Here is a 21795-nt window from a genome sequence, read left to right as displayed (position 1 = left end):
ACTCCACCGGTTGACAGACTGTCGATAAAGTAGTGCAAGCACGTGCCAGAGATGTGAGACGGTACATCTTGTTTTGAATCTTTTCGCTTGCGAATGGGATATGGTTTCTAGTACCGGTCACTGATAAATGAAAAAACTATTTCGCATACATTAGTTTAACGCTGAGTACTTTTCTACGTCAAGCTCCCGTCCACTTCAAGAGGAACAGCGTAACATCATCAATTTGTAAGTATTAATTAGCAGAATCACTAAATCCGTTCATTAGCATTTGATTATGCTTGGTTACTTAAATCGTTACGATGCTCGAATTCCACACAATTTGCTTAAAAAACATTCACTTTAACATCACTGAGCGAGCAAAATATTGGGTTGAGCCAAAACCTTATGAATGGGTAACTTGGAAACTAGTAGTTAAAATTACATTTATGTCGTCGGGAAAGCTTCATAGAATATTTAAAATTATACAGTTATTTTATTACTTCTCGAGGGTCAGACGAACGTCCCGCTACACTTCGGTTCCTGGTCTGAGCCCCGGGAACCTTTGAGGTTGGGCTCTCAATGCCTCTTTTAATGATGGCAACAGAATATGAAGTAAAAGTCGCTTTGTTGTTGAATATATTCTATATGCTTGCGGATTTTCAGCTTGGAAAAGTTTGAACAAATCAAGTAAATGACCCCGAGACAAAAGTCTCCGTTGATTACAAAAAAAAAAGGGATAGGAGTGACACTGATACAAAAGCCCCAATTCTTTTGACGATAGTTTCGGCCAATAATCAGAATTTCATGGAAATAATATCACTCGAAAGCCCACGTACACTACCATACTGAAATGTCTTACCATATTTCATAATGTCTTCAGAATGCCTTCGCAAAATCAAATGTCTTCACAATAAGTCAAATGTCTTCAAAATGAAGACATGTCTTCAAAACTGGCATGTCTGCAGTCCACAACTGCAGTTACACAACGCGACAGTTGCCACACGTTTCTCGTGCCGACTGAACTTTACTAGAACGGCTGCTAGGAAAATGAACAAGTTCTGATGGGACTACGGAACATGGCGAGGAAGGGACATCATACTAGATGACTGCAGTGTTACCACTTTTTTCGCTCCAAATTCATTTTCTGGCTTTTCTAACATAACCTATGGATATACTAGGTAATAGGTTGCAGTCTATAGCAAAAGATGTCACTAGATGAGTGAAGCATTGCAGAACTAAATAACTCTGTGATTATTGAGATTTGATAATATGCGTAGAAGGATTCTTCTAATGGGTACTCTAGAACATGGGTGGCCAAAGAGTAGTCCGCGGTGTACCGGTCTAGGACAAGCAAACCATTTGTCATGACAATTGTCATGCGAAAATGCGAAAACAGAATAGAAACTGAGAGAGGTTGGCGTCGACATCATGCCTCATACCGTATGTTTCTATTCTGTTTTCGCATTTACGCATGACAATTGTCATGACAAATGGTTTGCTTGGTCTAGGATATTGTCCTGATCTAGGATATTGTCTCTTTCAATTGCAACGAGTTTTATATCCTTTTACTTTTTTCCGTGATTGTTTTATAATGTGTAATGAGAGGAGATATTACTCCATGTAAGTTTTTGTTTTATTTTTTTATTCAGATTGTTAGTTATTTGATGTTCACACATCCAGTTGTTCGACCATAACTTGTACTAAACCAAAAAAGGTATCACTAGGACTGTTCAAAACTGTTTCTTTCGTAATATGCCATCATATAAAAAATGACAAATTGGAAAAACTGAAAATAATTATACATCTGGCGTAAGAAAAACATTAAAAAATAAATATTTGTGAAACTTCGCCTTCTTCTTCTTGAATGGCGTTCACGTTCCTCGTGGAACTTTTGCCGTCTCAACGTATGAATTAACTAGCGTCATTTAGTAATATTTAGTTGAGATTTTTTTAGCCAAATAACACACCTTGAATGTATTCCGAGGAGCAAGCTTTAGAATACGCGTGACCACAGTGCAAGTCGAAGGAAATTTCTTTGACGAAAAATCCCCCGGCCAGAACGGGAATCGTTGCCGAACACCCGGCATGATAATGTGAGACGCTAACCACTCGGCCACGGGTGCACCCTTAAACTTCGCCTTAGAAACTTTGAATTACGGAATTATTGAAGCTCTGTTATTTTTAATAAGAAAATTTGATTTTATTTTCTTTTTTAAACATTTTCTAGTGATTCGTTGGTAGACCGCAACCTGACATTTGAACAATTAGTTGCCCGCAAGGAACAAAAGTTTGGCCACCCTTGCTCTAGAAGCTCGAAAAATAACATATTTTCGTGGTTTTTTTTTCGGATGTAGGAATTTAAGTTGAATGTTGGGCCATTTTAATGATGGCAAAATACATCGAGAAAAATGCGGGAAAAAGTCGGGAATTGTTCCACGAAGTCGGATTTTTTTTGCGCAGTGTTTTTTCGGTTCTCTAATAAGTTACTGCATGCGGTTTAGCGCATTACAACTTTCTAAGCAGTGTGAATCTTTGTTTTTAAAAAAATCCTGTCGGCGAGGTAAAAAAACAAGAGAAGAATAAGCTTAAGGAAAGCCATCCAAACTTGAAACGGAGTTTTGCATCAGTTTCCCGGTCAAAGATGTACGAGATTGTCGCACATGCTATGGAATATAGGCTGCTGAAACTAAAATTGATTTTTTGTTTTACGGCAGCATCGACAGTTAAATAGTTTTTGCGTGAATGTCAGACAGAGGCACCGATGGTTCCTTACCTTTTCGACGACCTAACGGGACTTGTGAAGTGTTATGAAGAAAATTATTAAATCCGAACGACTGAAAGTGAAATCTAAATCACCTCACAGAAACCATTCTACAGCTACCTGGAAGTATTAAAATTGGGTTTGCAACGAAATCCGCTATAATTTCCGCAAAATTTCCGTTGAAGGTCTCCTAATATTTCGTAACAGCTATCGTAAGTTTTACTGTGGATTTTTAAAGAAATTGTGCATAAAACACAAATTTCTGCATTACTCGAGAATTATTCAAGCAAATGAAACCAAATTAGGCATATTGAGGTTTAAGGGTGCAGTAAATGTTTCTATGGTGGTTAGACTCTCCACCATTCTCTTTAAGGGGAGGCGCCATACAAATGAAACACAAATTTCTTCATTACTCGAGAATTATTCAAGAAAATGAAACCAAATTAGGCATATGGATGTTTTAGGATGCAATAAATGTAACGATTCTGAGAGAGCAGAATCGGTGACGTGATTATTAGCACGTCACTTACTTGGACTGTTGTATCCTGTCGCTAGGAACACAATCCATGAGGATAACGAGGAAGTAATCATGACGGTGATGGTAAGCCAAATCCAACTGTTCCCGATCCACTTCCTTAACCATGCATTCCCTAACTTAAAGTTCACAGTCCTATCCCTACATCAGCTGTCATTTGTGAAATGGCTCTCCTCGGCGAAAGCCCGTAAACGACAGCCATGACGGGGCGAAGAGTCCTGATGGTGGATACGCGACGAGTGACTAGTTCTTCTGGATTGAGCCGTGAGCGAGTCAACACGTTAATCGACATCCTCATTTGATTAGTTTGTCGAAATTTGCCTTCCCCATTGTAGTTCCGCGAGTGGAAGTGGTGTACTAAGTAGAGGCATCTGTAGCATTATCCGCAGTCAAACGTGCCAGCCTGCCCAGAGGCACTTGGTTTTCGTTAAAATTTTCTCTAAACATTAAATAATTCCGTATTTTTGGTTGAACCAGATCTCTTTATTTGCAAAGACAACATCGTCAAAGAAACAAGAGATGATTTGATTGGGATCCATTGATTGAATCAATAACATTGCGATGTCCATAAAATATTCGAAAAATTGGGGATGGGCTGATTGAGACCCCATACAGCAGGGCGTACTGTTGAAGAGCTTCGTCGAGATAAGAGATAGGATTGTTCGGGAACAGGATTATCAAACATATTCGTTTTTGTACATCTTACTTCCGAAAGGTTCTATGCCGTTTGCTGAAAGTTTTTATTCCTTCTAGTTCATAATCCACGATCCAGGAACCAATGGTTGAATTGATCTTCTTGTAGCTTGTATTTAATTGTGATCGTGATAATCCCAGGAAGTAGTAGCCGTACAAGCAATGATATTTTGTATTGATATTGGCCCAATGTACGTTTACAAGGATTGATTTTCTCATGCAATCTTTAAAATTCACGAAAATACTCGCAAAATAATAAGCAAAGACGATAATCAGATTTGTCATTCTTGACAAATTGAATAGACGCACAATATTATAAGAATTGAAAATGCACTGAATTCAATCACGATTTACATCTGCCTAATAAATCCAGTTACACGGTAGTTAGACTCTCCACCCTCCTCTCTAAGGCGGGGCTGCCATACAAATGAAATACAAATTTCTTCGTTACTCGAGAATTATTCAAGAAAATGAAACCAAATTAGGCACATGGAGGTTTGAGGATGCATAAATGTTTTTACGGTGGTTAGACTCTCCACCCCCCTCTTTAAGGGAGGGCTGCCATACAAATGAAACAAAAATTTCTGCATTACTCGGGAATTAATCAAGCAAACGAAACCAAATTTGGCATGTGGAGGTTTTAGGATGTAATAAGTATTTCTATGGTGGTTAGACACTCCTTCCGCTCTCTAAGTGTGGGCTGTCATACAAATGAAACACAAATTTCTGCATTACTCGAAAACTAATCAAGCAAATGGAGCCAAATTTGGCATGTGAAGGTTTTACGGGGCACGACGCGTTTCTATGGTGAATACACCCCTCCCCCCTCTCTAAGGGGGGCTGCCAGACAAACGAAACACAAACTTCTGCATAACTCGAGGTTTTTGGGTATGAGAAATGTTTCTATAATGTTATGACACCCCTCCCTCCTCTGGAATGAAGAGGGGGTCCTATAAAAATATTACACATATTTCAACCAAAAAAATTCTAACCAAACATGACAATTGAAAATTTTCGGAAAACTTTGAAGGAAACAGGGAAAATTCGGAAAATTAAATTCCTATATGTTCTACAATTAAATAGTGCCAAGTGGTGTTAGTCCATTTGATGTTTGCGCTAGCGAAATTGATCTTTGTTCGAAACTGGAAATGGAATTTAATGTGATGAAACGTACTCCTATATCTTCTTCTATCTATACAAAAAAAAAGATCACCGGATGTGTTGATAAGAGCCGAACTCGAGGAAGGAATTGTCCGATTTAGGGCTGTCTTTATGTTATCATATTTTCTGTATAAAACATTTATTCCATGTAACGGAGAAACATGTTATTTGCAAGTGGTTGAAAAATCTTGAACGAGAATTATGTCTGAAAATAATCTGATATTATAATGATGAGTTTTGTTAGAAATACTACGAATTTTATAGTAAAAGGTAAATTCAAAGGGTCGAATAGAAGATCAATCAATGAACAGTTCTGCGATTGGACCCATGAACTTGCTCATAGTAAGAAAACGTGAATGTATAAAGGTATTGATAACAAAAAAACAAATTTTAGGCGGGACGAAGTTTGCCGGGTCAGCTAGTATCAAATAAAAGATCAAAGATTGCATAACTCTTGGATGGAAATTATCGATCAGTAGCAGAAGGAGCTTCCAATTTTGACCTTGTTTGTGAAAAAAGTTTTAAACCTATCGCATGGCAAAGCATCATTGAAGAGAGAGGATTTTCTTCGAAAAGCACGAACCAGGCCAGAAACTCGAAGATGTTGGTTGACACCCAGAGAGATGCAGTCTTGATGGTAGAGAAAATTAAATGCTCAAAAAGTGTTGAAAGTTGAACCGGATTTGTAATAACGCTCAATAAATACAATACGTTTAATTCAACTTCTTTTGTCTCATGGTTTTCTTATGGCATCCAATAGAAACATTCGTATCATTAAAAATGCTACTTTCTTCGTGTTATTTGTTTGGAACATACCTTTAATTCTACTGTCATTATAAAACTGTGTATTCCATGATCTTGAAAAATTCAATTTGGCCGCCGCTAGAAAATGCCTCAATGGCTTGACTTGGAGAAAATAGTCCGAAGAAAGTTTGGTAAGAAATAAAAATTAAAAAAAAAATAATTAAAAAACATATTGAATGGTTTTAATGCAGAGCAGTATATTAATGATACAGATATTTTACTAAAAACTAGAAAATAAAATAAGTAAAAACAAATGTTCAAGTTAAACGGTTTAATGTACTAAAAGCTAGAAAAAAATTAGACAAGTGGCACTTAGTAGTTATCACATCCGTTCCTTTATAAATCTAGGGCAATGATGAGACCAAAAAAAAATCGTGGGATATATGATGAAACAACTAACTGTGAATAATGGAAATCCATCGTTTATATCTTACCTAATTTTCTTCGGAATATTTTCATGATGTACTGTATTCTATTGGTCAAATCATTTCATTTGATACCGATATTGGATGGATTGTAAAAAATACGGCGACCTTCTTGAATTTATGTTGTTTATTATGTTTCGTGTTATTGTTTTCCATTTTTTGCGACGACCAAATTGAATTTTCAAGATCATGGAATACGCAGTTTTATAATGACAGTAGAATTAAAATTTCAGATCAATCAGTCAACAGGAACGGGGTCAATTTTCTATTAAAGTGGGACAACCCTACAAACATCCAAACATACATACAAACATGTCAAGTTGAATGAAACCATTTAAAAAGTAATTAGTTGTCTGGGAACTGCGGCCATCTTGGAATTGGATTTTTCATGATCTACTATATTCTACTAGTCGAGAACTTTCTTTTGATTCCCATATTGATGGGGTTTTGAAAAAAAATATATGGCGCCATTTTGTGGTGGTGGCCATTTTGGATTTGCATTTGTCATAAATAACTATATTCTACTAGTCAAGCCCTTTCATTTGATACCCACATTGATGGGGTTCTGAAAAAATATGAAATCCGCCACTCTGTAGCGGTCGCCATCTTTGATTTACATTTTCCATAAATAATTGTGTTCTACTGACCCTTTCATTCGATACCATATTGATGGGGTTTTGGGAAAACCCATGATGATGGGATTTTGAGAAAATATGTAAAATATAATCCGTCATTTTGTAACGGCCGCCATCTTGGATTTTCAAGATCCACCAGAGGTAAAGATGTGTTCCAAATTTCAGATCAATCGGTCAACAGGAAGGGAGTTAAATTTCTAAAGTTATAAAGTTACAATGTCTCAGACATACGAACGGGTCATCCTAGATAGAACCGTTTAAAATATATGTGCAAATCATAATTATATTACGTTTACCGAGAGTAAATTGGTTTTTTTATATATAATTATCCGAAGGATTCGATTATCCGGAGTGAAAAAAAATCAATACTCCGGATAATCGAGTCCGACCTGTATAGATTATGCTGTTGGAACTGGGCGCGTGGATGCTTTCTTCCTTGCTGGTGGTACGATTTTTTTTCAGAATCTGGTGCACTGGTGAAAGCATGTAAAAATCAATTAACTAAATTGATAAGTAGGGGTTTTTGAAAATTCGAAAATTGTCATTTGAACGAAAAAATGCTATTTTCTAAACGAAAAACGCTTTTTGAAAATCTTAAAAAATCAAAAAATGAAACGGAAAACGGCTACATAATAATTTAGATCATTCATTTTTACTCACTGAAAACAAAAATCTGCCCAATCGGTTCCCTAGATTCTGAATAAGACGTACCATCAGTAAGAAAGAGAGCATCCACGCGCCCAGCTGCCAACAGCGTAATCCCTATATTGGAATCCGCAAAACACAAAATACATCTTCAATTATACTTCAACAAATCATCATCATGCCTCAACCTTTTATTTACCTTTTATTTCAACATCTGAAAACATAATCACGAAAATCCCCTAATTTTCGACCTTCCAGAGTAACAAACATGGGAATAGGTTAAACTAATTAAACAAATATGATCCCATGTCATTCCAAAGATATTCTCAATGAGCTACCCAACACTCTAACATACTGAACAATTACATTCCGAAACGCTTTCTACTTGCAGTCATTTGAAAGCTGGCTTTTCTTTCTTCATGAAGTATCACCGTGAATCAATTTTTCGGAAAATGTTCTTTGTCCCGAAGACTACTGAATACACTTGTATACGATCTAAGTTAAGTTTTATTATTCATTAGCGTAAGTACGCAACGTAAATTTTCAGGATTTGCTACAATGACACGATATGGATGAACAAAGCATCAAACCGTCTTGAATGTAGTCTCAGCCGTTTCATCGTCATAATATTGATCGTCAATTTTATCCGTATCTGGAAAAAAACGCAATGTAATGTGATCTGCGGAAATGCATGACAATCAACACTCACTCCCGAATAAGATATTGGCGATCATCTCACAGATTGTAGGAATGTATTCGCACATTTTGTTTAGTTTCTGATTTTTTGGTTGGTGGTACGTAAAACGTTTTGGGAATACTGAACCAGATTGCGTCGTGTTTCATTCAGTTATACAGACTCACCGGATGTAATCTTGCTGCCAGCGAAGCATAACAAAATGCTGGACTGCAATTAGGTCTGTGCTTCCGCCGATGTTGTGATTTTTGGATAGTGATTTAATTGCGGATATTTTTGGTTGTCTAGTCAATGCAACCATAAATGATATGAATTAAAATAGTTTTATACATTGATGGTTTGTGCATCTTCGTTACCAAAATAAAGTAGGGGCCACATGAATGCGAAGCGATGAATTGGCGAAAATAACATACCTCACTTGTTGATATATTCCCACAACTTGTGGATATTTGAACATTCGTTGTTTTCGTTTTTGTTACCACAACCTAAATATTGTAACCAAAGAAGCAACAGGTGGATTACAATTCCGGTCCAAGGTCGAGGCCGCGGTCGAGGTCGGAACCTGTGGATATTTGTATCACATTGTGGTCCAATTTCCGAATATGTACACGTGGTTCCTTTATCAGCTGATGACGAGCAACACATGGTTCAGAAACTTGTTGCAAATGATAATCCTAGCAACCCGATGGGTACAAAATTGCCATAGTTTCCAAATATTTACCCATAATTGATCGGTTCGTTTCATGTAAGACAATTTTTTCACATTCGAAAGTGGTACGCTGACTCAGAAGGATCGTTTTCTTGTGAAGTGCTTCTATTTGTAGAAAGGTAATAATTTTTAAATGATATTATGATTGATTTGTGATAATGGGTACGATAGGACAGATATTTTCGCAAGGAAGTTGCAATTTCATTTCCAGATTAAGTGTGAATATGATCGCAGTTAAAAATTTGTCGTCTCTTTCCGTGTGAAGAGAAACATGCATACCATTCTATATTGGACAACATCTTTCTGGCAAATCGTACTCATTGGAAATACATAGTATCTTTAAGGAAGATTATATATTTTTTCGCATATTCACGAGTAGATTTCGAGAAAAACCGGTTCCAAATGATGAACGTTCTACGTTTTCCAAAAGGGGTCTGGTAGATTTTGCTTGAATATCGTACCACTGGAAAATTCTGTTTATCATGAAAACAAAATTTAGTTATAGCAACCGATTCCATGGAGTAGTAGCAAAAATTTTGCTCGGTTAAAGTGTTTCAGTGGAACAACTAATGCGTAGCTATTGGAACTATCAGCCACGCTAGACAATAAAGAAGTGCTCGTTACCTTTCACCGAAGCATACTGCAAACAATCCAGACAGACTGGTTGGTGAGGGCTCTCAAACCTATCAAATTTCTTCGTTTGAAAATGTTTTCCGTCCGTAAGGAGTTTTTTTCATTCTAAAAATTGATATTCATTTATATTTCTTTATCGGTTGGTAATGGGTTGAGTTTGGGTCATATTCCGAAACAACAATGCTCCGTTCAATATTTCCAGTATTAGAATATGTGACGTCTAGCGTTGCTTGAGAGCTGTCCACTCTTGTACATCAAGGCGCATGCAAGATCTGTCAACTCCGAAATTTTATTGCGAAATTCTATTACAAAATTTAATTGGTGTGATTTTCTCAGCAAATAATCCCATGAAACGAATGTTCCGAGAAGATCGATAGCTACGTCAACCCATAATTTGACAGGTAAAGCTTTCTTTGTTATACATCTGTTAAATATATACCGAGAATTTCTGTAAATCTTCCCGCTGAACATTTTAAAGTTTTTTTTGAAGTTGGTACTACTGTTAGTGGTGCGTGCTAATCTCAATTTTGAGCCCGATTTGTCATTCAATTTGTTAAAATCGCCATTAACAACAAGCTAACTTTTTTTTTGCTCGGTGATCTTAACATATTGAGAACCGCAAAGAAATCTGTAAGACATACGCCTGGGACCGCACGTTTTGGGGCAAACTTGTACGTTCATAGATTTTATTATTTTGCGTTCGTTCGCATTTATACAATTTTTCATTCATTTTCATTCGGAATCCATCCAATGAGATCGATTCCATCGGTGTAGATGGGACGAAGGCGAGTCATCGGTAGGCCTTGTGTAACAGTCGTTCACCATTAGCTAAAGTGATGACTCTGCCATCACTGAAATCAAGCAAAACCGCAGACAACCAAATTTGCCATATGTCATTTGACAGAGTCATTGTAAGCTCCGTACTAACTTATCTGAGGGACCCCGCGTACTTAACAATGGACCGGTTTGAGTAGACGAGAGGCCGCGTCCATGAATGGGGCGACGTACCGTCGCTCAAAGGGACAGATTACAATTGTATTCGGCCTGTCGACATTGTTCTCTTTTGTCCGTTGTATGTGGTCTTGCTTTCTGTTAGTGACCGTCTCCGGAAATAGAAGTGCGCGTCGTGTAAAGTTTTGTTATATGTTCAAGTTGTTGATAGCTGTGAACATCGTTAGTATTAAAAAAAGTTAATTAGAAAAGGTCCGACCAGTGGGCCTTTTCTTTATTACATATAAACGAGGACGCCAGGAGATCGGAAAGGACACGGCAGAAAGAGGCCCAGCGGAAGGGACAACCAGAAATCTCCCCTCCCCCCAGCAAGGGACAAAATACCAGGCGATTGGGAAACCTAGATTTCCATCGACGCACGCAGACATCCGAAGCCCAGTGGAATCAGACGCAAGTACCGTGTGCTGTAAACCCCCTCCGAAATACAAAAATTCAATACCATTACCCTTCCCTTCTAACAAACAGCCCTGAATATTAAATTTATTGTCCGTTATTCCGGGCTCACAAAGGTAGCCGTCAGCCCTCGTCCGTTGTCGGTCAAATAGAAGGTTTCACCACAGGAGCCTTGGGAACAATAGTGAGAGAGGCTCCCCACGAGTGACGCGAGTGGCTCTATTTAGGGTAAACGGGAAAAGGTTGGCTCCTGGAAAATTGTGGGCGGCGTGGTTCTGTCTGAGTGTTAACGAGCAGCTTATAACGACCCTGAGTAATCCCGAGCAGCGGAGCATTACACTTGTTAGATTCTTGGCAGACCAAGGATTTAACCATCAACCATTGGATGTTGATTTTTTTTTTATAAATTCGTTTATTTTTACAGGCTCAGTTACATAAGTTTAAAGGAGCCGAAATCTTAAATATATTTTTAAAACTATATATATGAACAATTTTCTTAAATCTATGGTTAGTAATGTGGGAAACCGATTACTCGTGGTGGACTCGAGATTAAAAGGGTGACATTTTCTCAGGAAAAGGATGGGGTATAAGGAAATTATTACAATGTTGATAATCACACACACTCAATTCTTAAATCTATTCGTACATCAGTTGTGAATTTACATTTCATTCTTCTGTTTATAGCAAGCGGACCAATTACTCACAAAGGAAGAAATGGAGGGTATAAGGATATAAGGATAATCACACACGAACATCGATAGATTTAAGGAAAACATATATTTGGGACATGTAATCAAGGTCTAACCGAGCCAACACATCTCTCACCGGCACATTGGGCTGCTTTCCTCTAGCCCGAAGGGAGTTCTCTAAATTCGATCTGGCAACAAGATACACCTCACACGACCAAACAACGTGTTCGATGTCGTGGTAACCTCGGCCACAAACGCAGATATTGCTGCCGGCCAGATTGAAACGAAAGAGTAGCGCGTCTAACGAACAGTGATTGGACATGAGTCGGGAGAAGGTGCGAATAAAGTCCCGACTCAAGTCCAGACTTTTGAACCATGGTTTGAGGCTAACCTTAGGGATAATCGAGTGAAGCCACCTGCCCAATTCATCTTCGTTCCATTTGCGTTGCCAGTTAGCGATGGTATTTTTACGGACTAAAGAGTAAAATTCATTGAAGGCGATTTGACGCTGATAAATATCGCCTTCAATCGCACCTACCTTTGCTAATGAGTCAGCCCTCTCATTACCCGGAATTGAGCAATGAGAAGGGACCCACACAAAGGTAATGACATAACAGCGTCTGGATAAAGCACTCAAAATTTTTCGTATTCTCTCAAGGAAGTACGGCGAGTGCTTTTCCGGCCTCACTGAACGGATAGCTTCGACAGAGCTAAGACTATCCGTTACAATGTAATAGTGTTCAACAGGTCGTGAGGCGACGCTGTCCAGCGCCCAATGAATTGCTGCCAATTCAGCAATATACACTGAGCAAGGATTCTGAAGACTGTGTGAGGTGCTAAAAAATTCGTTGAACACTCCAAATCCTGTGGACTCATTTATAGTGGACCCATCAGTAAAGTACATATTATCACAATTGATACCCCTATATTTTTCATCGAAGATCGTTGGAGCGATCCTCGATCGTTGGTAATCTGAATATCCATGGATATTTTGCTTCATGGACAGATCAAAATGCACAGAGGAATTGATGTAGTCAGGGAAACAAACACGGTTGGGAATATACGAAGAAGAATCAACCTGCATGGAGATGAATTCATGATATGAACTCATGAATCCGGAGTGAAAATTTAGCTCGATTAGCCGCTCAAAATTTCCGATCACCAATAGGTTCATGACGGCTTGGATGTTGATGTAAATACTAAAAAATAGGACCCCGGTCTGGAAAATCGAAAAAAATCGGATTTTTGTTCTTCACATTTTTAGGAAGTTTATGCCCTCAAAAATGTTGTCCTAGAAGCATTTTTTGATATTTGATTTTTTTGGAAAGTTACAGCCAAAAGTATGAAGTCACTTCAAGGGATATAGGATTGCTGTACGAATTTTTGAACGCGTGTTTCTCGAAACCATGTTTTTTCAACTGATGCTATCGATATCTCAGGATCTACTCGACCGATTCGGCTGAAACTTCTTATGAGCATGTTAAAATGAATTATCTAAAGCGTTACATAGCCGTTTTTGGATATCTCATTTTTTTCATGAGCTTATGGCAATTTGGCAATTTTTCGAGTTTTCAAAAACCTCTATGTAACGCTTATAGTATTGTCCCAAAGATTCAAAATATGCATTGGGATTCGTTCTACGACACCCCGTTGCTTCAGAACCGATACCATCAGCTAGGTACCAATTTTCAGACAGCATCTACTCATCCAGCTGTCAACAGAGTAATAATCATTATTCGTGCACTCAAAATATGGAAAATACATCTTCAAATATACCTTAAACAACAACCAAAATACCCGTACTCTTCACTTTATTCCTAGCATCCGAAAAAAAATCACGAAAGTTCATTATTTTTTGACCTTCCAGACAGGGGTCCCCCCTTAACCCTTTCTCCACGAGCGTCGTCTATAGCCGACATCCGCGCGACGACTTGTGTGTACGAAGACACGGGTATGAATGATATTAGGCAATCAAAAAGGGCCGAGAAGAGAAGAATGATATGCCACTTCAAACCAACTGATGAACACATCGACAAAATAAAAGGAATGGTCCTCGGAAATCGTCATTTAAGTTTGAGAGAGCCAGTTTGTGAATAAAATATGAATATCTCACGAGACCGTTGGTCATATTTTGGTTGATGTTTTGGACAAAAGAAAACTCGCGGCATGACTAGTGCCAAAATCCAGCAATATAGAGGATAATCCTGTTATGTGATTATACAAAAATTAACACGACTATCAAATTTGGTATTGCTTCATAAAGATTTTTATTCAGATTATATTGTTTATTGTTATTTTTGTGTTGTTACGTAGGAATGAAACGCGTGACTTAAGGACAACAAATTAATAGAACTATATCAAAACTGGTCGTAATAAAAGTGTGTCCAACTCGCGCTATCACAAACTAACTTCTTCTCCATGAGTGTTCATTAGTCAACAAGACTAGTGCCAAAACAACTCAATTTTCTTCGAAAATTGGTTCATAATACTTAAATTTTCTTCGAAAATAGCATCGCAATGAAGTGTGCGCATTGCACAGAGTATTTATTGCGCTCCCGACTGTCTTTTTCGCATTTGACACATACACTCGGTCACATGCGATTAAATATTTATTCCACCAACACCAACCCTTATTCCATATTCCTTAACGACAGAATTTCATAAACAACATAAAATCATACATGAAAACAAAAAATGGCAATACTTGCAAGTATCAAGAGTCATGCTTCATGTTGTTCAGTGTTGCCTCAGTGGAATCTTCCGATCATCGACATTCAACTAGCACCAAACGAGCATCCCACAGAGAACAAATACAAATGGTAACTAAAAGTAGTGAAGGTGCGCTACTCATATGTATTAATATGAACCAATTAAAAGTTTATACGCTACGAAAACAAGCAACACATTATAGGCCATTTGTGAGGTGCAGCAGCAGTTGTATTGCGTAAATGCCATCCTTGATGGAAACTGAAATGCATAATCAAATCACATATAGCATTCCAGCAGAAGAATCATTTCCCTTGTAAGGCGGCGATGATGGCCAAGTTTGATTGTTTCCTACATAATGTGGCGGAAAACATTATAATTACGCCTGCTTTGCCAACTAACTAGTGCCTCAACCCAAAATACTTCTGATAGAGCAGCTAAATTATCTGTATTTGAACTTCGAAGCCATTTATTGCATGAACCTCGAACAAATGCTGCAAGGATAATACAGTATTCGATATAAACTGATCATTCACAACAGCCGAAGTCATTCTCGTAAAACGGAACAAACTGATTTATACCGCTAATATATTTTCATCCCTCAATCAAATGATCGCGAACCGCTTTCTAAGTAACTACATGTAATTTCCATTTCAGTTGGCGATCATCGTGACTATCACAACCAATGTTAATAGTTAATTTCGCCAGGCAATGAATCGAGGTCCGGAGCATCGCAGACTTCCGACGGCGCCTGGCGCTCGGTTGTTGGAGGACATCCGGAAGGTCGGTAAAAATGCGCCCCTGACTTCGGGTGGACCTGGCTCTCGATTTCTAGCCTCCATCAATCGGAAAGCCAACCCAGAGTACAACAGGAAGAAAATATGGCAGGAGCTAAACATGCCAACGGGGTGCGATTTCCTTGGTCCCCATGTTTTTACTTTGCCGGAGAGGCTGTTGAAACATGGACCGAAGATGAGACCGTCGCCGTTGGTAAAACCCAAATCGGAACGGTCCGCGACCCAGAGGAAAAGTAAGTTGCGATTGCGATGAGACGCAATGCGGTTGAAGTAATCCATTTTGTTTGTTTATCGTTAGAGAGTAGATCCTACACGGCCTTGCGTAAAGACCGGGAAGAGTTCCGGAAGCGGCTGATAAAGCTCATTGTACGCAAGGAGAACCAGAAGGATGATGAAGCGAATACCTTTCCGAACGTGGAGGAGAGGGAGTTGTTGAGATACTATCACTACATTCGGCATGGCATCGACACCGTCCACGTTGCACCGATCGACAGACGTATCCTTCAGAAAATTTTGAAATTAATACCAAAAAAATTGGTTAAATATAAGGAAGCTTTGAGAGGAATTTTCACAGAAATCAAGGAAGACTATTCGATGGCCGTTAAGAAAGCGGTGGTCGATTTTGTTCTCCGTGATGCCATGACTAAGTATATGAAAAAAGATGAGATTGCACAGGGTCGTCTGGAAATTAAGGACCTGAGACTGAAGTGGAAGCATCGGTATGATGAGAATCGGGTGAAAATTAAGCGGAATCTGTTTTCGATCAATGCTTGCTCCGAACAGATACTTCAACTTTGGGACACTATGTTCAAGAATTTGCTTCTGGTTGATGTCGATAAGTTGGTACAAAAGGGACAGGCCTATGATTTGACGGAGTTTACGGTATTGTTGTGATAAGATTAGTGCCATCCTTGATTCTTAACGCGTTATATTTCCAGTCTGCGGTGAATCAACAAATAGAGGAAACAAAAACCACATTGAATGATAAATGGTATGGATCGATTAAGACCATTTTCAACAAGGGAGTTAAGAAAAAGTTGATACCCGATGAGAACACGAAGCCTAAAATGCTGCGCAAATTTTTTAACTCACTGGCAACGTTGATGACCCGACAGTTGCAAAATTTGTGCGTCAATAGTGTTATCGCGTATACGAACTACATTTGTGACGTTGGAGTATGAATAATACAGCGTGATGGTATTATTGGTTCAATCAACTATGTTTCTTTTCCAGAAATCCAATCAAGGGTTCCGCTTGACTATCCTCTTGGAAAACCAGGACACTCTCTCGTTCATTCCTAGTTTTCCTCGATTCCAGGTTGAAATCATCAAGGTGATTGACAACATTACAAAAGCCGTTAAGAGTTTCAAACGAATTGAGAGGCAACTGAAGCCGAATTTCCCCTGTCCGGATCCGCTGTTGAAGGTATTATAGTGTTATCACAGATGGGTTGGTTCATAAAACGAGGGTAATCATTCCAGCCCGAGATATCTGGAGGAGTGATCGCTGAATGCAAAGCTCGTATCTATGATGTGCTAGAGGAGCAACGAATTGGCCCTGAACTCCGGATGCAGGATTTTGATCACTACATGACTCTGATGAACGGGACAGACATGGATGAGATCGAACGCTTCATGGAGAAGCGTCCAAGCTTTGAAGAGTACTGCAAGTACATCCAACACTACAAAGAAATGGAAGACAATGTGGCTAAGGAAATATATGGAGTAATTTCGATGGGATTCTATGAGTTCCATCGGGAGGGTTTGATTGACACACTAGAGGGTTTGGCAAAGTTTATGCAGCAGGAGTTGATTGCAAAAATGACCGCAGAACAGCAGAACGCGGCTTCCAAGCTTGCCAATGAATACGAGGCAATCGCCACAAAAATTCTCACTATTCCGAAGGACACCGTTGAACTGATGTCACTGAAAGAATATGCCATTAAGATGGAGGAGACCACAATTCCGAATATGGAGGCTAGATTGAAGATCAACTTGAGTCATCTGTTGTATCTGACGGACTACACAATTTTTACACCCCTCGAGATCAAGCAGAATAACAACACTTTTCAGTGGTACCTGAAAATGCCAAACATTTTCCAGGACCATAAAAATATAATCGCCGAGAAAGTGATAGAGTATCAAGATTCTCTGAAGAGACGAATCGAAAACTTTCGACGAGATTTGGAGATCTACTGGACACAGGTCAAGGACTACGACTCATGGGGAGAGATAAAGAATCTTCCCAAGTACAAGAAGAAGGCAACCACACTCGATAGTAAATTGGTCGCGGCAATGGATAAGATTGACCAGATCAACGAGGAGGAGATTGCCTACGGTTGGGAGTTGTCGCAGTATCCCTTGCGGAAGCAGTGTCACGATAAGCTCACGCCGTACAAAAAACTGTATGACGCTGGGCAAGAGTTTATGGATAAGCATGAACTGTGGATGCATACACAGGTCGGTACACATGATCCCGAACAGGTTGAGGAAACCGTTGGAACGCTGTATCGAACGGTGTACAAGCTGGAAAAGCAATTCGCCGATTCGTATCAAACGCAGAGGCTGGCACATGATGTGAGTATACGTACAGTATGTAAAAAAAGTTTGTCCATTCGTGGTCAGTTTTCAAATTTATTTCTAACAATCCACCAAAATAGTGCAATACACTTTATCAAGATGATGTTTATTTTTCTTTCGGTAAGGATAAATTCAAATCATAGTTCTGTGATATGAAAGTAACCTTGGTCAATTTATGACAGTTATACTCAACCTATGGCCCACGGACAGCATGTGGTCCGGCAGACTCTTCACGTTGGCCCATTTTGTGTTACTTTATTTCAAAATATTTCGTATGTTACCTATTTTTTTTACATTGGACTACCTCTTTCAATAACACTGCCAAATCAGAGAACAGTGATTTTTTTTCCATTTTAATAGAAATAGCTAATGAAGCGTTCGTTCTACGGACAATGTGGATAGAGGAAATATTGTAATTTAAGCTCTGCCTGTCTTCAATTTATTGAGTATAATGAAGATAGTTTCACAACAATCACGATTCATCAGCGAGGCATTGCTAAGGGCTTAAGGCCGAGAGTTTAGTCTACTTTTAAAAATTTTATTGTTCAAGGCTAGAGGAGATTGATCTGAGAAACTTTAAACTCTTTATAATTCAAACCATGATTATCGTTATTAAAATCACAGTATCGCTACAGCGAGCAGACCGCAGTCTTTCTAAATGCTGATGTCACAGCTGTTTTGGACGGTACAAAGGAAGAATTTAAGATAGCTATCGCACATAGTAGTGCAATTTCGTTCGGTTCGGCACCGTTGTTTTTCATGCTGTCTGGTGGAGAGTGTTTCTGTATTTTTGCAACAGCATCTGTACTGGGGTGTAAGTTTAAAATTTCAAAACGAATGCGTGACGTTTGGATGCAAGGATTTGAGCGTTAATACCTCTTTGTCGGCTGAACGAAGTAGTGTCACAATCAATTTATTGAGAGTTTATTGGAAATTTTGCTCAAATTGGCGTTTTAATGCTTTACGAAACGTTCGGTTTCCTCGCTCAGTGAAAGCATTCATTCATCGTCCCTTGTCAGTGCTGTCAAATGTTTGTACTAAACAATGTGGCCATGTTTAGAACACCACCCTTCTGTATTTTTTCTAACCCGCGATACCATGACTCAAACGTGTTTGTGGCCCCCTGGAAAAAGGTTGAGTACCGCTGATTTATGAGATCTGTGAAAAATAAGTAAAACATCAATAGATTTTTAATAAGTAAAGATGTCGCTAAGGTGTTTTGTTCGCAAAATTGTTTCCATTTAAAAGGCAACTTCATTATCTACCCCTTATAAACCCCCCTCCTTATTTGCAAAAAACTCAGACAGCCAGTTTTCGCAAGCTTCTTTTGAGGCCAACTTAGTATCATCAAGAGCGTTTTGCATGGACCGGAAGAGATGATAATCACTTGGAGCCAGGTCCGGACTATACGGTGGGTGCAATAGGACATCCCGTCCGAGCTCCCGTAGCTTCTGGCGGGTCATCAAAGATGTGTGAGGCCGAGTGTTGTCCTGGTGGAAAACAACACCATTCCTATTGATCATTTCTGGCCGCTTCTGGACAATCGCCTGCTTCAAACGGTCAAACTGCTCACTGTAGAGAACCGAGTTGAGGGTCTGGCCATAGTTGAGCAGCTCATAGTGGATGATTCCCTTCCAATCCCACCAAACACACAGCAAAACCTTCCTGGCCGTCAATCCGGGCTTGGCAATGTTTTGGGCCGGCTCACCGGTCTTCGACCACGACTTTTTTCCGCTTTGGATTGTCGTACGTGATCAACTTTTCATCACCAGTCACCATGTTCTTCAAAAATGGGTGGAGTTCGTTCCGTTTCAGCAATGCATCGCGGGCGTTGATTCGGTCTAAAAGATTTTTTTGCGTCAACTCGTGTGGTACCCATACATCCAGCTTTTTTTTGGAATCCAATCTCCTGCAAGTGGTTCCAAACGGTTTTATGGTCGTGCGAGTGCTCATATGCCGGTCTACTTGGATGATTTCAACGATTTTATCGGTTTCCACGACGATTGGCCTACCAGTACCGTGTGTATCCTCGACAGTCACTATGCAGGAGAACCAACGCTGTTAGATACAGCCACTTTAATCCTTTCTCGGTTTCGTAACCAGTGTTATACTGTTATACACTTACAGAATCTGCGTATTCCTCAGGTATTCCACAGGGGTAAAAGGCAAATGCCACCGATAGCTGTTCTGAAAACAAGACCGACACATCGATTAAAGCCCAATGGACAAATGGGTCGTCCTCTTCTTGCTCAGTAGTGGTTGGTTGTGGGAGGAAAACGCAGACAATTACTATAAACTTTTTGGAACGCTAATCTTCTCGGTTCAATATCCAGAGTGTAGTGGATGAAATCCTTTTTTTCCGCATTAAAGAAGATTTAAACTAGCCCTGAAAAAGGCCCTTGTGGAAGACTTTACTCCAAATCCTTTTTTACCTGTCTTGAGAAAGACAATTCATTCTCGCACGACGCTCATCATCAAACGATGTTCACTTTACAGACATCAAACGAATAGTAAAGTGTAGTGTAATGATAAAAACCACCTTCTTTTATTTCAACGAAACGTGCGATGTAAGTACCACCCCTTCGCTCGCGATGCAAATATTTAGCTTGTCGGTTAGTGTACCGCATATGTGCTTGATGCTTGCACCGATAATGTTATTCCAGAGCGACCGAATCGGCCACAACTTTCTTGGACAAACTACTGAAACTGAATTCTCGAATCCTACATCAAAAAGTATATCCACTTTATTTCGGATATCCAATAATGTTTTTTGTGACCACCCTTGGCACAGAAACAACATAATACAGCAAAATATATAAAGCAAAAGCAAAAATGTGTAATGCAACGGCTTTGTATCACAACCATACATACAAATGTTTATGTAATCTGTCCTAGCTACCGCAATTTGACCCGTGAAAACATTCATGTGATGAATGTTTGCACGGGTCAAATTGCGGTAGCTAGGACAGATTACATATATTTCTCAGTTAAAAAATAAGAGGAGTAAATATTGAAGAATATATTCGATGTATGTTTTAAGAAAAGTAGCGTAAGTAAATGACTATGTGAAAATATTATGTGCAATTGTCATTTGACCCCTCATGGTAGGTTTAATGTTAATTGTTCATATGGAAGCCCTGTCAATTCGAGAAGTTGTCTTTTATGGTCATCCTAATTGCGTGCTGGTGTGAAAGAATCACTGTTTTCAAACTTTCGAACTATTTTAACGATCGTATCTTTGCTTTGTCGGAATAGAAAACTTTCCAAACGTGGAAATAACAACTGTATGCAATGTTTACATTCGACAAAATGACAGGAACAGTGTAGTGCACAACAAAATGGTATTAAGCATATTTGGGTGGACAATTTTTTCTGCATGTTTTGTTCCTTTTTTTAGTTTTTCACGACATAATTGTTTAAATACAAATCGAATTATCCCTGGATAAACAAAATGTAACTCCATCTCAAGAAATATTGTTACGTTTTTCTCCTCTTGTAGATCAAGAATCGTATCGACCAGTTCAAGACGCATATGCCGATAGTACAGACCCTCGGTAATCCAGGCATGAAGGAACGCCACTGGGAACAGGTGTCGGAAATTATCGGCTTTCCTATCAAGATCGCACCAGACCTCACGTTGGAGAAGGTGATTGACTACGGCTTGGATGACTACATTCAGCGGTTCGAGACGATTTCCGAGAGCGCGACCAAGGAGAATAATCTCGAGAAAGCCATGATCAAGATGGTCAACGAGTGGAGCGATATGGCGTTCTTGGTGCTACCGTACCGAGACACGGGAACGTACATTCTGTCGGCAGTGGACGACATTCAACTTTTGCTCGATGACCACATAATTAAAACTCAAACGATGAAGAGCTCGCTGTACATCAAACCATTTGAGGCCGACATTTTGTGAGTATATCCCCATATGTTCTCTTGTCACAAG

The 21795-nt window shown here is 39.2% G+C and overlaps 1 protein-coding gene across 2 annotated transcripts in view; it reads left to right on the top strand.

Moving 5' to 3' along the window:
• The first annotated feature begins 9109 nt into the window (after positions 1 to 9109).
• LOC129774672 (dynein axonemal heavy chain 7) overlaps positions 9110 to 21795 on the top strand; it is a 33280-nt gene continuing 20594 nt past the window's right edge. For both annotated transcript variants that reach the window (XM_055778507.1, XM_055778508.1), the window contains exons 1-7: positions 9110 to 9160; positions 15131 to 15503; positions 15569 to 16152; positions 16209 to 16445; positions 16504 to 16695; positions 16752 to 17846; positions 21349 to 21761. In XM_055778507.1, the coding sequence (XP_055634482.1) occupies positions 15185 to 15503; positions 15569 to 16152; positions 16209 to 16445; positions 16504 to 16695; positions 16752 to 17846; positions 21349 to 21761 (2840 nt within the window). In that variant the 5' untranslated portion in view covers positions 9110 to 9160; positions 15131 to 15184. The remainder of the gene's footprint in view (positions 9161 to 15130; positions 15504 to 15568; positions 16153 to 16208; positions 16446 to 16503; positions 16696 to 16751; positions 17847 to 21348; positions 21762 to 21795) is intronic.

The sequence above is a fragment of the Toxorhynchites rutilus genome, chromosome 3 (genome assembly GCF_029784135.1).
Source record: "Toxorhynchites rutilus septentrionalis strain SRP chromosome 3, ASM2978413v1, whole genome shotgun sequence".
Taxonomy (NCBI): Eukaryota; Metazoa; Arthropoda; class Insecta; order Diptera; family Culicidae; genus Toxorhynchites; species Toxorhynchites rutilus.
This window is presented reverse-complemented; position numbering and strand designations above follow the sequence as displayed.